This window comes from Echeneis naucrates, chromosome 9 (genome assembly GCF_900963305.1).
Source record: "Echeneis naucrates chromosome 9, fEcheNa1.1, whole genome shotgun sequence".
In the NCBI taxonomy this organism is placed as follows: Eukaryota; Metazoa; Chordata; class Actinopteri; order Carangiformes; family Echeneidae; genus Echeneis; species Echeneis naucrates.
The window spans coordinates 9,314,400-9,330,590 of record NC_042519.1 but is presented as its reverse complement, the minus strand read 5'-3'; the positions used below and the strand labels follow the sequence as shown (position 1 = coordinate 9,330,590).

At 40.0% G+C, this 16,191-nt stretch overlaps 1 protein-coding gene across 1 annotated transcript in view; it reads right to left on the bottom strand.

Annotated features, from left to right (window-relative positions):
• Positions 1–16,191, bottom strand: part of trpm3 (transient receptor potential cation channel, subfamily M, member 3) — a 97,401-nt gene that overhangs the window by 16,083 nt on the left and 65,127 nt on the right. The window contains exons 9-16 of the mRNA XM_029511656.1: positions 14,614–14,686; positions 9,683–9,783; positions 9,048–9,182; positions 8,769–8,819; positions 5,609–5,749; positions 3,974–4,003; positions 2,274–2,566; positions 1,167–1,395 (exon numbers count right to left, since the gene is read on the bottom strand). Coding sequence (XP_029367516.1) covers positions 1,167–1,395; positions 2,274–2,566; positions 3,974–4,003; positions 5,609–5,749; positions 8,769–8,819; positions 9,048–9,182; positions 9,683–9,783; positions 14,614–14,686 — 1,053 coding nt within the window. The remainder of the gene's footprint in view (positions 1–1,166; positions 1,396–2,273; positions 2,567–3,973; positions 4,004–5,608; positions 5,750–8,768; positions 8,820–9,047; positions 9,183–9,682; positions 9,784–14,613; positions 14,687–16,191) is intronic.

The window sequence follows — 16,191 nt, the reverse complement described above, 5'->3', positions numbered from 1 at the left end:
CTCTCCCCAAATCAAAAGGATGTTCACCACAGTGTATACGATGTGGAACACAATTTTGTAGGCTTATACTAATTATGTGGAGGAAGTTCCATCAGGAAGACCACCTTGGCCAGATACTCATCACACGCTAATACTTCTCTCAACGATTATCGTACAACAAACCTCTTTGGTTCCACTTCTCCTCCTTCCCACCATCACCTAAAACTGGTGATGGTGAATGGCTGAGCTTCAGCTGAGACAATCTGTCTTTGAGTACATCATATCACCAAGGTAAACCTTCCTGCATTATTAATCATTGCTTTTTACGATGTGTACTCAAGTTGGTCTTTAACTGTTGATTTGAAGTGAATATACACCAGGGTGACCTGACCCAGATTTTTCCTTATTAACCAAAGTTAATTATTTAGACTTGCAGTCTAATGAAAAAGTGTATGTGGATAAGGCTTTGGCTTCAACAAACTACAAAGATAAAGAAGTTCAACTGTCACTGGGGATCTGTCTATTTTTTGCAGTCCAGTAAAAACATTCCACATGTTTGGGAATGAGTAAGCGGTTGAAGATGAATGAATGAATGAATGAGTCATCACGGCCACACCACAGTTATAACCAGCCAAGCTGCTGTGCTCCCTCCTTTTTTCACCAACACATTAGATCCTATGAACATAGCTAAGACAACTAACACTGTACAATAGAGAGTTTTTTTTTTTTTTTTTAATGAAGGATATTTTTCAGTATCTGGCTGGTTCACAATAGGTGGCGCATTAGATTCAACAGTTAGATGGCCATTGTGCTGCACATCTATCTTTAAGTTTATTGAGTCTTTGCATTTTATTTATGACTACAACCTGACTGAAGAACTGTCAGCAAAACTCAATGCATATTTTATCATAAAGCAATTCCCAAACACTTACCTGCCTACATCAGCGAAGATTTCTTGCCTTCTGCTACCAATATAGACATTTCTATATTTCCAGATGTATAAGCCACTCAGGAGATGCTCAACAGTGATTTGGACAAACAGCTTTTCATGGGAATGCTTCTCATTATGCTCTCTCTGCAACTTTTCTCAGGTCATCTGAGCATTTCAGTACAGTTCTACCTCTGGACAGCTTATCTAATGCCAGTATACTTCTGCCTACCCACAGGTTATTTCAAACATCTGTTACCTTCAGACCAGAATTCTTGCGCATACGCAGGCGTCCCATCCACATGTCGGTCAGCAGCATCTGACTGCAGGTGTGAGCGATGAAATCTCTGTGTTTAGCCGCTACTGCCAACTGCAGGCAGGTGGCGTTGCTCCAGTTCTTCAGCTCGTATGTCAGCAGCTTCATGGCCATCTGCTCATCCTGTTTATAGGACTGGTCTAGGAGTTCCACTGCCAGCTGGCCAAACTCTCTGGGAGATTAGATCCAGGACATATACAAGCACAAAGAGAAATGAACAGAGACAGAGAGACGCTTTGTCTAAACGTGTGAAAATGTAACTGAACTGGTCAAGGAATCACTGGCCATCTGTCTAAACTGCAAAGGAGATTAAATATGCATACAAACATTTGCTCCCAACTGTTTTCCACATCGATTTCACAAGCATTGTAAAGGTCCACAGGTCGTGTATACGAGGATTATGGTCTAATATATTATACAGATGCAACTGCAGTCATCCAGCAAAGAGGGCCCAAATTCTCACTGGTAATTACATTCTTATTCTAATACTATTCAATGTAAAAATGAAGAATGAAAAAAAAAAAATAATGCATGAGCATATTTTAAGTTACCCAAGAATGTGTTACAGAATATGAAGCAACTTTCAGACATTCAGTTTTAACCAAAAAGCATCACCATCATTTCAATGCGTTCTTTTCCCCAAAAAAATATAATGTCAAAACTCAGAAATCAAGTTTCCCTCCAAATTCAACATATGCCAGCTCATAAGGCCTTCCTGTAAAACTGTGTGTGTACGGCTGTGCTCTATTTACAGTATCTTTTCATCTGTATGTTTTCTTCTATTAACGGTTATTTTCATCTCTAAGTGATTACCTTCATCTCAAATGCATATCCTTAACTAAAGATGATGTATGTTACCACATTCCTGTATGTATGTCACCTATGTCCTGTGGGAGCCTGTAGTCGTTTAAAGCAGGCCAGCTATCAGAGGGAACAAGGAATGCTAGTGTTTTATTTGTGTGTTTTGACTTTTGGGTTGGATGTTCACATCTGCTGGAGGAACTCACATTACAGCTGTATTTAACAGAGGAGTTCATTTGCGTCACCCACCTGGAGTTATGGTTTAGTTCCTGAGAGATGTCGTCCACCATGTCATTCTCTGAGGCTTCATGGGCCATGGCCTTACAAAGCTTACAGGCTACCAAGGCCTTGGCCATGGCCTCCTCTCCATGCTGCCAGAAGAAGAGCGCCATCTTCTGACGTTTCATGAGTACAGCCCACACCATCAACTCGTGGAAGGGGAAAGGGAAGTGGTTGATTTCTGGGTCGTCCAGATCAATGTCCACTTCTTCCTCTCTCTTGCGTGTTGTCTTTTGGCGGCCTCTGCGAATTGGCATGTCATCCTGGAGGAGATCCGAAACAAGTGAATGGGGTGGAAAGACAGGGGCATCATTGGAGACTTTGTTTGGGTGATGTTTTGGGATGATAGAAATAGGACAGGATTGGCGTTTTAGGTTATCCTGTCCTATGACTGAGCTGGCCATGGATGTTCTGTATGAGGTTAATGCTTGGGTTCAAAATGGTAATTAGAAGTGACACCCAAGAGAATTGGATTGTGCTCACGTCGATCAACCACTGTATATGGGGTTTTTATCACATAAATAGTAAGTGTTTGCCATGTAAAGGGAAAGTCAGACTGGTAGAGGCACAAAGTATCATAGTATGTACTTTCCCTTTATTTATGACAAGACCTTAACAAGACACCACACAAGGTGAAACACAGTGTCTCCAGGTTTGCTCACTGTCTCAGGAGAAACTGATGCTGCCAGTCAGTGTTCAAATGGCATGTCAGCAGGGCTGCATTGATCTCCAATAATTTCACATTTTATCATCTGAGCACTGCTGACAGTTGGTCAATTACATTCATTGGAAAAATTTCTCTCAGAGCTACTAGAATTTCTGCTTTTGTATAAGAGAGATTCTCCAGACAAAGAAAGAGATAATACATTTTCTGCGGTAAATTATTCAGCCAGAGACACTTTGCAGATACCAATTTTCAGAATGTTTATCAAGTTAATGATATTTATAAGTGATATGGGCACCATGCATTTTAAATCTTTGGTGTCTAATTTTAACAGCAGTAAATTTGACGCAATCTGTCTCACGGCCAGGTTGCCATGATGATTCAATGATAAGTTGGCTTACAAAAAGGGAGTAAAGAATTGAGAGGAATAAGTAGATTTTAACGGGCACAAACAAAGAGAGACCACACGCTGACAGGGAGACAGATTTCAAACAGGCAGACAAACAAAGGAATGGAGAGCCATACACGTTAGATATAAATATCTCTGAGAAAACTGGACATGCTGCGATAAAAGGTTTATGATGTAGATACTTCATGGTGTGTACACCATGGACACATCTGAGTACACAAACCATGTTTTATGTAATCCTGTCAGGTGAGTCATTACCTATCAGTTAAATGTAACTGGACTGCTTTGACATGTGTCATAAGAGGCGTACATGTTTAGACTGTCTGGAGTCGCCAGACTTCATGTGGTCATGAGCATTTTTCCTTTTCATAAATTAGAGGAAAATCTGAGTTGACGTTTTGAAGTGTCTGGTCATTCTGTTTAACAACAGGCCTTTAAATGAGCCAAAAGGGGACACAGACGCAATAAATTAAATATTCCTCATGGTCACACACTTCACAACTCAGACTAAACAGAGCGAGAAGAGTGCATCTAAGGCACAAGAGAGGAACACTGAGGAAAGGACTGAAGAGCAACTCTGATGAGCTCAACACTCACCTCCATCCCCAGCAGTTTCAGGGCTTTGGGCTAAAAAAGAAAAGCAACAAAAACATAAACAAACAGAACAAGACCTTGTCAAATGTATTTTATAGAGCAGTTTACTCTATAAGCACAACAGAGAATGACAGACAGACAGACAGACAGACTGTCTCAATTCTTGAATATAGCAAGTCCCCCATAGCTTACAAATTTTCACAAGAGAAAGCATTTTGTGCTGGTGTGATTTTCAGTGAACTATACATACAACCAAATCTGTGTTGGTAATGTGTTTGCATGTATTAAAGCTGAGTGTACGTGTGCATTCGGTACATTACTGTGTATCTGTGTTAAAGCGGGGCATGCATGAATTATGCATTCATGAGCCATCATCTAAGTTGGTAAAAATAGCCCAGGTCTCCTGTGGGGATTTTGATATCTGCATCTATTTCAAGGCTTTGTTCTTATTTAACGTGTGTGTGTGTGTGTGTGTGTGTGTGTGTGTGCTCGGGCAAATGGCTATGTGATCGCATGTTCATTTCATCTATAGTAATAATAATAAAATAATAGTTTAATTGGAACTCTGAAAACTCTCTCAGCCTTTCATTTTCCGACTTAGCTCTTTCCCATTTCTCTGCTTTCGCTTTATCTGCGTCTTTCCAGCTGCTTTGTTGCTGCCAATGCAGGCATACAATGAGATAAAGAGACACATGAAGACTCATGTACACACACACAGTCACACATATGCAAACTCAAACATAAAAACCCAACGGTGCAGCATGCAGCAGAAATATGGTGTTTTAGACACAGCTAGGCATATTTCTACTTTCATCACACCTGTGGCAGTGTGTGAAGGACTGAGGCAAAGTGAGAATCACACAGCAGAACAACAGAACATGAACACAACCTCCGAAACAATGGGTTTCAATTTCAGTGATCAGCTTCTACACTTTGGTGAAAGTGTGCTCATCAGGAAGAGTCTGCAGTGGCTGCAGCGAGGGGTGAATATTCTTGGGTTTATGGTGCATGATGAGGAGCCAATGCTATAAAAGAATGTTTTGTTGCATGAAGCTAATAATAGGCTGTGCTGCCACTCTACTTTATATGGAGATGAATAATGACGATACATGATACATGTAGACTTATTACCCACTAGATGGCAGTTACAACTTCCAGACAAAACAATAAATCCTATTGGATTGGATTAAATATTGGTTGGTTTTACTGAGAAAAATGCAAAGTTTTATTCAGAGGACATTATTTTGAGGATTTTGAATTCATGTCCTGTGATTCTGGTAGCATTTTTTTCTTATGTGCTTAAAATTGTAGCAAAGAATTTGAACAAAGAAAATCCTTCTTAGAACACGGTAGTATATTTTCCTTTCATTTTTGCACCAAAATGTATTTCCTGCTCATCCAATGACATTAAACTAGTATATATATATGAGCTACCTGCATCACCAAGGTGGAGCTCACCCTTGTGTGTGCAAATATTGAAATATCATACGCTTATGATATATTTCTTGCCCTTTTATTGCAAATTTGGCTAATTTCAATGACACTGTATGTTTGATTACATAATTTTATTTTTTTTTGTGTGTGTTGAAATGCATGAAATGGTGGGATGCTAATGGAGGTGGAAAAGCGTTGACTCACCCGTTTGGGTCCAAAGAGGTTGTGGTACAGAGTTCTGAATCTCTTCCTGGTGTAGTTACAGCGATATGCACCGCCCATGAGATATTCGATGACCAGTCCAATGTCGATAAGGCTAATGCGGTAGTCCGGGGGCAGGTTTCCCTAGAAAACCAGACAGTGTTAATAGGCAACAACCAATCCTGACTGATGGATAAAGGAAAGTGAACAAAAAGGAAACACAGAGTACAGAACAAGTCACACAGTCATACACGCTCTACACAATCCATATCAAACTCTTTTTGGCTACAAAGGAAAACATGATCATCAGATTCACCTTGAAGTAGATCCAACTGAACCCTGGATACTCTCGCTTGGAAAGAACACACAATGTCAGTGAGTAAACGGCAAGATAAGTAGGAGAAGGGGAAATGAGATACACAGAAACTCAGGCAAGATCTCTCTTCCAGCCTCTTTCATAAAAGTCTATCCCCGCCAAAGTGTGGTTGGGTTTTTACATTAAGTGGACCTTGCAGAAACTTTTAGTTACTCTTCTCATATTGTGATCAAAAAATAGTTTGACCCACAAACTGCTCAGAGCTTGGGGTATGATATTATTCCCGACAACTTTCATGGTGTTGTGAAACTTTATAGTCCCATGCTACAACTTCTTAAAGTCAATAGAGAAGCAGAAAATGAGGAGAGAATAAACACTCGGCACATTATGATTTATAGAGATAATATGCCAACTGAGGACAATTACAAGGCATGTAAAAAAATTATGATTTGTCACAATTTCCATTTCGGGAAATATTGAGATCTTCTCAGTGAGGTTCAATGCAGTCTTGAAAAGAGGAAAAAAGTGAAAGAGAGCAGTAATGAGTCATTAGCCTGGAAGAGAGGGGCAATAGCATAGAAAGACAGACAGACAGACAGCTATTAAAGCTGGAGGGGAAGATCATTACTGAAATAGGCCTTTCCACATGAAGACTATAACCATATCAATACTTGCAGTGCCTCCTCGTGCCCTCAACATCAACCCCAGATCTTGCAGTCATTATCCTGACACCCACTGATCCTCTGAGATCCAACAATTACCTTACCTAATGTTACACCTACCCCGATACCATCTCTGCCCCTCTGAATGCAGATGTGAGATCCCAGTAAAGCTCTCTGTCCCCCTCATCCCTCACCATGACTTCATATGCAGTGATTCAATTTCATTGGCAGCAGAGACAGGCCACACAGCTGACAAGCTCCCATAGGCCAGCCGATACACTTTGAAGTTAAGAACCTCAGATAGTGCTTGCCTTTTCAACACCCTTTGTTCAAAGCACACAAAGCGTCACCCCCCCCCCCCCCCCCCCCCTTATCTTGCTGATATATGCAATGCACCAGCCAGTGGTCAGCCAAGCCCTCTTTTAATTCCCTGCGGTGTTGAGGCTTAAACTAATGATGGTTTGTTTACACATTGTGTGAGTATGCTTTAAGGTCGTAGTCAGCTGCAGTCTTGAATTCTCTGCTGACTTGCGGATGGGAAAGTTGCTCTTTGTTTTTCCGTCTCAATACAGCACAAACAAGCAACTAGTTTAAGTATCATTTTTGCCATTTATGGGAATTCTGACATAAATATCATAACAATTACAATGGAGACAATATTCTGATACATAATTAGATATAGAATGTCATGTGTCACCTGATGACCCACAGTACGAATCAAAATACCCTAATATTCTGGTTCATTTATGTTGGTCAGTGAAAGCTCTGAGTAAACCTGCCTTGTTCCTTGTTCACATGTGAGACTCAAAGCCTGAGATCGCTTGCTCAAGCTTTGTCCACACAACCCAGTTCATTTACTCACCAAGAAAAGCAATTTCTCTTTGCGCAGCTGCAGTCCACAAGCCAATCTTTGGGAAACTCCCTGTTTCCCATCTCAACTTTCAGACAATCTAATGAATCGACCAGATCAAACCTCACAACTGTTATTAGCCTGGCGCCCGCATCTGAATCAGTTGAGAAAAAATAACAGCAAACAGCAAAGACATGGCGGCTCAACCCCAAAGGATAGTGGTAAAACGTAATTAGCATCATACTATGATACACCAATCACACACAAACATTAAGCTACACTATTGCAAATACACAAAGCTCTGCAAAAACGGAGACGCTAGTGTTGTGCCATGCACTACCATGTGTGTGTTTTGCATGTTCATAAGCAGTATGGTGTCATGTCTTGTTTTGTAAACTGTGTAGTCTCTACACACACAGAAATCAGAGCTGCATTTAAAGATAGAGTTAAACAGAGAGTAGAAGAGTGATGATTACACAGAACCTCTTGAGCGGCTGCCAGAGGAGAAGACGGAAAGACTATCAGTAGCAATTTCATTCATAAACACCTCTCAGCTTTTAATGGTGTTGCTGCTGACCCGTTGGCCATATCTCAAATACGGAATAACTCCTAATTGGTGTGGAGTCGCGCTGAATGCAAAATTTAGTTGCTACCTTTTATCACCAGGTATCATCACGGTGCTGTAGGACGTGCAGTAAATATAATGAAGACAGTACTGTATGGAAAATATTTTGCTTTTGTGCAGCCAAAGCCTGCCGAATGATAATACTACTACTTCAGTGTCTAAACATGAAAACAATACAACATCTAAGGGCTTTTGCGATACCTCTATCTGATCAATCAATCAATACATATCACACAGGCAAGGTGTTAACATTAAAAATGAAAACAAAAATAAATGTTGGCACTATGAATTTTAGCCTGCCAGCAGTTACAATGTGGACTGAGTTTTCTTGCAGTCAACTTCTGTGGGTAAAACAATGTTTAATACATGCAGTGTTTGTGTATCATGGCGGTGTGTGCCTTAGAGAGAGAACGGAGTACATTTCAGAGGAGTCATGAGAGGGATGGGAGTCGTGCATAGCTCTACGCAGCCACTGCAGCCCACAATTCCAGCTGAAAGAGAAAAGCTGGCCTCTATTTGCTGGGAACATCAACTAGGGCTACCAAAATGTAAACACACAAATTGATGCAAACACACGAACAAAACATTGCAGAAAAGCAACGGAAACACTATGTGGTCAGACGTCTCCTTTAGTATACACATTCAAGCCAGCATTCCCACACACTGCCTGAACAACGGCCGAGCTAAATAGACCTCAGTGATTTGCATACCTTTTTCACATCTCTGACGAGGTGGTACAGCGTGTTGGATGGTCCATGTCTCTGTTAGAGAGAGTAGACACATAACATAAACATCTTAACCCGCAGCTTCTGCAGTTTAGTAAGGGTGTAGGGAAAAAAAAAAAAAAAAAAAACGTATGTGAAACTTCTTAAAAGAGCTAAAAGTTGGTCCTTTATGCTGACATTTTTCTTTGGAAATCACTATCGCAACTCTTTCAGAAATAAACTTACTAAAGTATGTTTCAAAAACGATGTTGTAATTTTTTTTACCGTGTTGTAGAGCTCCTCCAGTCTGGAAAGTGTGAGGAAACGGTGCATACTGACTCCATTTTCAATCAGGAGCTTTACAAAGTCCACTCTGTCCAGAACTAAAGCATCCAGCATCGCCTGCTCCAGCGAGCCGACCTAAGACAAATGAGATGCAAACCACTGTGACAGTGAACATAGGAAAACACTAACATGCTACAAAGTACAGCAACACTGCAAGGAAATGAAGATTGAGCAGCAGCATTTCCTGATCATTGAAACAGATGGCTTCAATGTTCACTGGGAATGTGAAGCGATTAATATCAATTTTTCTTGAAAAGATTTAATAGCACATTTTGCCTCAAAGTGAAAATAGAGTTGGCAGAAATAAAATGGTTAGATGTTATCCATTCTTTTCAATTACGCTCACAGATGACCAGAGTTGTCCTTATTACTTAGTTTTCATCCATGATTGATTCCTTCTGCATTGAAATAGTTTTTTAATATTGAAAGTCTCATTGGTAGATTTTATATTGACTGCATGTTCCTTATATGTTCATCTTTTTAGGCATTTCAGTAAAACACAATTGAAGATATTCAATCCATATTTGACTGCTGTACTATGGTTATGATGATCTAATAAGGTTTATGGTTCTTACAGGCCACTGCTGTCCATAGATGAAGATCTGACTGCGGGCAATGTCGACTCTGTTCCATGCCAGAGCTAAACTCAGCTGGTCAGGAGCAGAAGCATTGGCACCTGAAGGAGGACGTTAAAGGACATATTCATACTTCCTACAAACAAGGTTTCCTAAATACAGATAAATCCAAACCTTAGTGCAATTTCCTAGTATGAATTTTATGACTTTTAACTTCAGAAGTTATATATACGGCGGTGTAATATTGACACTGATATAAGCTTTATATTCTAATTCACCCCAGCTGCATGCTAATACCATTCACGTTTTATATGATGATATCTGGAGAGACAGTATGAAAAATAACATGTGTTGTCATACAGCATTTCACAGTGTTCATCTCTGCATTCATGGAGACAGAATCAATGTGCAGTTCCTTTTGGTGTGATATATATTAGTTTGGCTGCAGCCTAGGGTGTATGATTATTTGAAATTTAAAATGGGCTCTGGGCCTGCAACTTGTGTTATCCCGTGTGAAAACAATGTGTCTTTTCTGTTCCTCCTGTTTGTGGCGTCTGTTGTGGGTCTGTAGAGATGAAGATTGGTCTCTTTGCATTGCAGATATCAGTTTGTTCACTGATGTATCACTCAATGTAATGCTCCATATCATCCTGTCATAAAAAATGCGGACTACAATGGTGCTCCTTTGATCTCCTGTGGCTATGAACCTTGTTTACAACTGGTCCAATAATAACATCCATGTGGGTCTAAAACATTACTGTACTTTTTTTATACACACAATCTGAAATAAAAAAGTGTATTTAAAAAAAAAAAAAAAACAACTAAATACTTAATGAAGTACAGGCAAAAAAAAAAAATACAATGTATGAAGGATTCAAGGACACGTTCAGACTAAGGCAAAAATAAAAGTAAAGAAACCATCACAGCTTTGCCGCATGTCAATGCAACTTGAATGAGAACATTACTGGCAGATGTAAATCTGCTGAGCTCAGCTGGTTTTAGCAAATGTGTATAAGATCTCATTCGAATAATACTTGCTGTGGAGGCCTGGTGAGGTTCACACATAATATGATTGTATATTACAAATTTAATGTCTATGGAACATTTGTTACCCCTCTGTCTTCTTGTTTTAAGTTACCTCACAACTGTTCAATACCTATTTCTATTAATCTTTAGAATGTGTCTAGGAAACAACCTGAAAATGTAACAGCATGATTTTAATGACAATAATGGGCTTTATTATCGTTTATGAAGCTTGATACTTCAGACAAATCTTGGGTGCCATATATAAGGAAATAAAGTGTGTGCATTGATTACAGGACATGTCATCATACTAAATAAAAATCTGGGCATTTCATATAGACTCCGTTTTAAGTAAACCTCCCAATTTATAATCAAAAAGTCAGTGAAATGCACTGAATGCATAACTTATCTTGATTGAAATGAAATGTCATATTCAGTATAAGGCTATTCCCACATGAGCTGACGAGGCTGTGTAATGTTTAGTAAGCTCGCTGGAATCATTGCCTTACAATGCTTTTTTCTGACTTTAAGACCTGTGAAGCATTACAGAAGCTTAATGGTTTGAGTTCAGACGGAGCTTTGCTAATAAGATGCAGAGCACACTAATAAGAGCTTTAGTGGAGATATGTGTATATTAAAGAGAAAGGTGGCCAGTTAATCAGGGGCCTGTGGCTTCAGCCTCTGCCTCCTGGGAGGTTGCACTGCAGACAAGTGACTTTATGGACCCGAGGATATTGACTACCTCCAGCAGCAGACCATCAATTACTCCAAACTCCTCTCTGTTTAGGTGTTTGTTCAGCTGCAGTTTCCCCAAGCTCTGTCTCTTCACACTCAAAACACTCCTTTTTTTTATCCGCTCTTGGTATGTCCTCCCCTCAGAGCGTGTTCCTGCCTGTGCAGTGGTTTGTTGAGCTTCAGGTGGTAGCTTAGTTCTTCGGCAAGGGAGTCCAATCGCGTGTTTTAAAAAGCTCTCAGGGAGGATATGACTGATTTCATTTTACAATAAAAGTCTTAATGCGTCCCATTCACTCAGCCACAGTATGAGACTTATATGCAGAATGACCCACGTGCTGTTTACCATAAAGCGTTATTTGCTTAGTCTTCCTTTTCATTCTTTCCCTTTACACCTTCCTTTCATCTTTCCTTCTTTTGTATGCTCCCATACTTTGATTTCACTCATTCCCCTCAATGCTGTCACAATAAGAATGTGACAAGAAATAAATTTAAAAGGCAATAAACAAGTGCACAGGAATGAAAGATGCATCAGCAGAGTCAACAGAATACACAAGTGAGGCATGCACATACAGTACGAACATTAAGAGAGCAAGATAAAGATCATGCATCTTGACTGCCGCAGATCAAATTATGTAAAATGTGTTTCTTTTTTTACTTTTATTCTCCAAGCACTCTAGTTTAGTCTCTTCCATGCTCTCTGTGGAATGAAATGTTTCTCTGAGGAAAAAAATCAGAAACAGTCAATCATATGCTCTGATTTGTGAAGCAGTCCCACAGGATTCACTGTTTCTTTGTACAAGAGGGTGTTCACATGTACAGGTGTGTGTGTGTGTGTGTGTGTGTGTGTGTGTGTGTGTGTGTGTGTGTGTGTGTGTAAACTCCAGTGGGCCTCGTTAATGCCGTACTCATTGAAGAGGCAAGAGCAACTGTGATCAATACAAGCTTCTGAACAACCAATCAAAGGTATGGATCAATGACTGAGTGTGTGTGTGTGTGTGAGTGTCGAGCGGTATGTTTGGGACGGTGGGGGCATGGGAAACAGCAAAATGGGGAAATAAGGTATAAGACTGAGAACGATTGGAAACAGGTTTACTTTCATTTCCGTCTGCACATAAAAAATATTCTATTTTTTAACTTTCTGGTAAATTAGGGAGGTGAATTTTTATTCAAAATGTTTGTGAGAACAGATTAACGTTCTGTGTACAGATATAATATGTAAATCAAAAGACAGGTCATACCAATGCACTCTGAATATTATTAAAAAATTATGACCCTCTCTATCTCCTGAGAGGTTGGATGAGTATGAAATCTAGTCTGTTTATAATCTATCTTCATCACGTACACTGTGTCCGGCACCGTGATGATTTACTGCTGCCACTACAGCAAGTGCTGGTTTGGTAGTTAATGCGAGTTTAGTTTAGCCTACATCTCAGAAAAAAGTTGGGAAGTGTCTTAAACAAAACAATTATTAATGCCAACAGCAACATGAACAAAGATCTTAGCCAACAGCCTGCCACGTTCCCCATCACAAACCTTCAGAAAGTTTCTCGTCACTGATTTTTCTTTCTCTCTCTTTCATCTTTTTGCTTTCTGGCAGGGGTTTGAAACTAGGGCCTCTGCAGCCATTGAGCTACCTCCCTGGGCTTATTGGTCATTGATTATTGGCTGAAAAACAGCCACTCTTTTTTTAAAAATCAAAAATGGCACCATCAGTGGTGACTGCATGCTATGGGTCGATTTTTATTCAGACTGAGAAAGTTTGTGTCAAAGCTTTTGTAGGTGTGGAATGCTAATCTACTGAGATTTGTAAATGCCTTTTCACTTCACAAATAGAAAAATTATGTCTTTTTGAAAGTTGTAAATGTCAGCAATATATTCACAAATCAGCTGAATGTGTTTTTTTAATTTGTGGAATTTGTGTTTTTGTGAGTTCACAAATATATCTATAGTTTGCGTGGAAGGTGACTTTTATTTATGGATGTTGCATATTTACACATCTGTTAACACAAATCGACCTCCATTTTAACTGCTTAACAGTTTGTTACAGCACAATAACCTGCTTCTGTTTCAAATATCCTCTGTATGCTTTGCCTTAACACACTAGAGTATAGCCGTATAGCAAAAAGGCACTTTGTGCTTTTATGTGGCACCTTTGACACAATCTGAGACGTATAAGGCTCTTTTGGCACAACAATGTTAATATTTATAGAACTCATTAATAAAACTTGAATTCAAATATACACTTCAGAAGATGAAAAAGACAAAACGCTTTCCGTAATTCGTTGGTGACTGTAAGTGTCTTCCTGTAATTATTTGTCTCTGGCTACAGAGTTAATGAACAGTTGCCCATCCTGATGGATTATTCTGCAGGTGTTAACTCTGATATCACTTAAATTCACTGCTGGCTCATCAAGAGTTTATACTTTAACACTTGCGCTGGTACAGCACAAGAGACAAAACCTCCAAAACCTTTGAAGGGATTGTTTCATATCGTGTGAAACACATTTTCTTGCAAAGAGTTAGCCGAGTACATTGCTACAGAGTGAGCGCTACATATCTGAAACCAGCAGCTGGTTTGATTAGCTCAACAGAAAAAATGGACACAGGGGAAACAGCCAACCAGACTTTCTCCACAGCAATGAAGAAGTGCCTATAACACTTAGTTATTAAAGTGTGACTGAATATACAGACACAAAGGTGGAAAAATTACATGTTGTGCCATGCTGGAATACATATATATATATATATATAAGGGGATGAAATTTCTACACACTGGACTATCTAATGAAGAGCAAGCGTAGAGAGTTTCTGCTAAACCTGTACATAAGTATTTGTTTTCTAGTATAATATAACGGCTTAGCAGTGCAAGTATTTCTGCCCGCAGTGATCAAAAATTGCTTAATGGAGCTTTTAAAGAGGAAAAAAAAAAAAACAAACACAAATGTCTCAGTTTTATTTTCTCAGCTATGAACAGTAAAAATAAAAACATACTTTTGTAGCTTTGACCATACAACTAAACTGGGACAGTGAGAGGAGTGCTTTCTAAAACAATATCACCCTTTTATGTACAGCTCCTTCCAAATAACAACATCCCTGGAGGACGGCAGTGAAATGGAAGCCACTTACTGTACACTCATGCTCCTGTACAAACACACATGAATGCACAAACCTACCTTTGAGTAATGCAGTGAGGATGGCAAGGTCAATGTCCTGATGACCTTCAGACCCCATCCGGAAAACTGTTATCTGAAAGACAGTGAGAGAGAGAGCGAGGAAAAACAGACAGTTCATTCTTCACCAGCCAAACAGTTTAAAAGAGGCTTTAGTCTTAAGTCAGTCATTCGCCATTTGTGTGAATGCTTCAGCACTAAGAGTGTGACAAAATGAGGTGTGAATCTTTCTAATTTTTTGGATTAAACTTCACAAAAAACACTGCTGGCAAGTTGCTTAGTGGGAGAAGAGGAGAGGAGGTGATCAGAGGGGGGAGGAGGAGAGAAGATGTATCATGCTGATATAATGTACTATCTGTTCTCCTCTCCCGACTGTCCTCTTTCCTCCTTCATCTTCTTCTGCAGGGACACCACTAAACTCTCACACAGCTTATTTACTCTGAGGAGGGAATGAAGGGATTTGCTGAGAAAGCAAGTGAGGAGAGTGACAGAGAGAAAAAAAAACAACAAAGAGGGATATCAAATGGATATGCTCTCCAGTTCCGCGTGGAGCATTCTACTCTTTTTCCTATGTTGTGTCATTTCTTGCTCCAGGCTTTAAGGAATATATTTCACTCTGAGGTCTAGGTTTAGGTCTTTATCTGTCTACTTTCACATGTCTTTCAGTCGCATTTCTTACATCCTGTGTGAGATGAGCTAATGGTGCAATGAATGAAAGCCCGAGTCCCCTGAAAAATGGGGCAGCTTTTCTGGATTTTTTTTTTTTTTTTTCAGATTTACCAAGCACATGTACACAGGACCCGTGACATGTGTGGGCATACATGCATGTGTGAAGGGCACCTTGTAGGAGCCGTGTACAGGAGAATGCGTGTTCTGAATGCATGACGAGCTACTCCTCTAATCCTTCCATCCAACCATACATCTCCTCCCACCTCCCTCTTTTCCCTGCAGCCCATCCCCCCCCACCCCAATGACTTTACTCTGTGGATTTCCAGGATTCTGCGGGCTTTTCTGCTGCTTTCTCTGGGGCCATGCTGCAACATTGTAGGCTAACCACTCCTCCCTTTTTCCCTTATCTTTCACAATCTCTTAGCACAGGAGTGACTCAGTTCACTTTGAAGATTTACAGTATCTATTATGTTGGCTCATTCATCATTTGTACACCATATGCTGAATTGTTGACTCCTCCCAGGGAGAGAAATGGAGTGGGGCATTGTGTTAATGCTCCAGCCCCGTGTCATGCATCACAAGTGCCACTAATAAGAAAAGCTAAGTGCGCGTGGCAGTCAGATGCCTGTGTAATCTAAAGGTCTTTCTCCAGGTGAAATAGCAGTGCAATGCGATGTGGCAGTATTGACTGAGGTCTTCACGTACAGGGACACCAAAGAGTTGCAGTGTGCTTCTTGTGTGTGTGTGTGTGTGTGTGTGTGTGTGTGTGTGTGTGTGTGTGTGTGTGTGTGTGTGTTTGTGTGTGTGTGTGTGTGTTTGTGTGTGTGAGTGCGTGAGTGAGTGTGTGGCTAGATTATTACTTGCTTGATTGCATCTTTGCCTTCACTTAGATACTAACAACAACATTTAGGG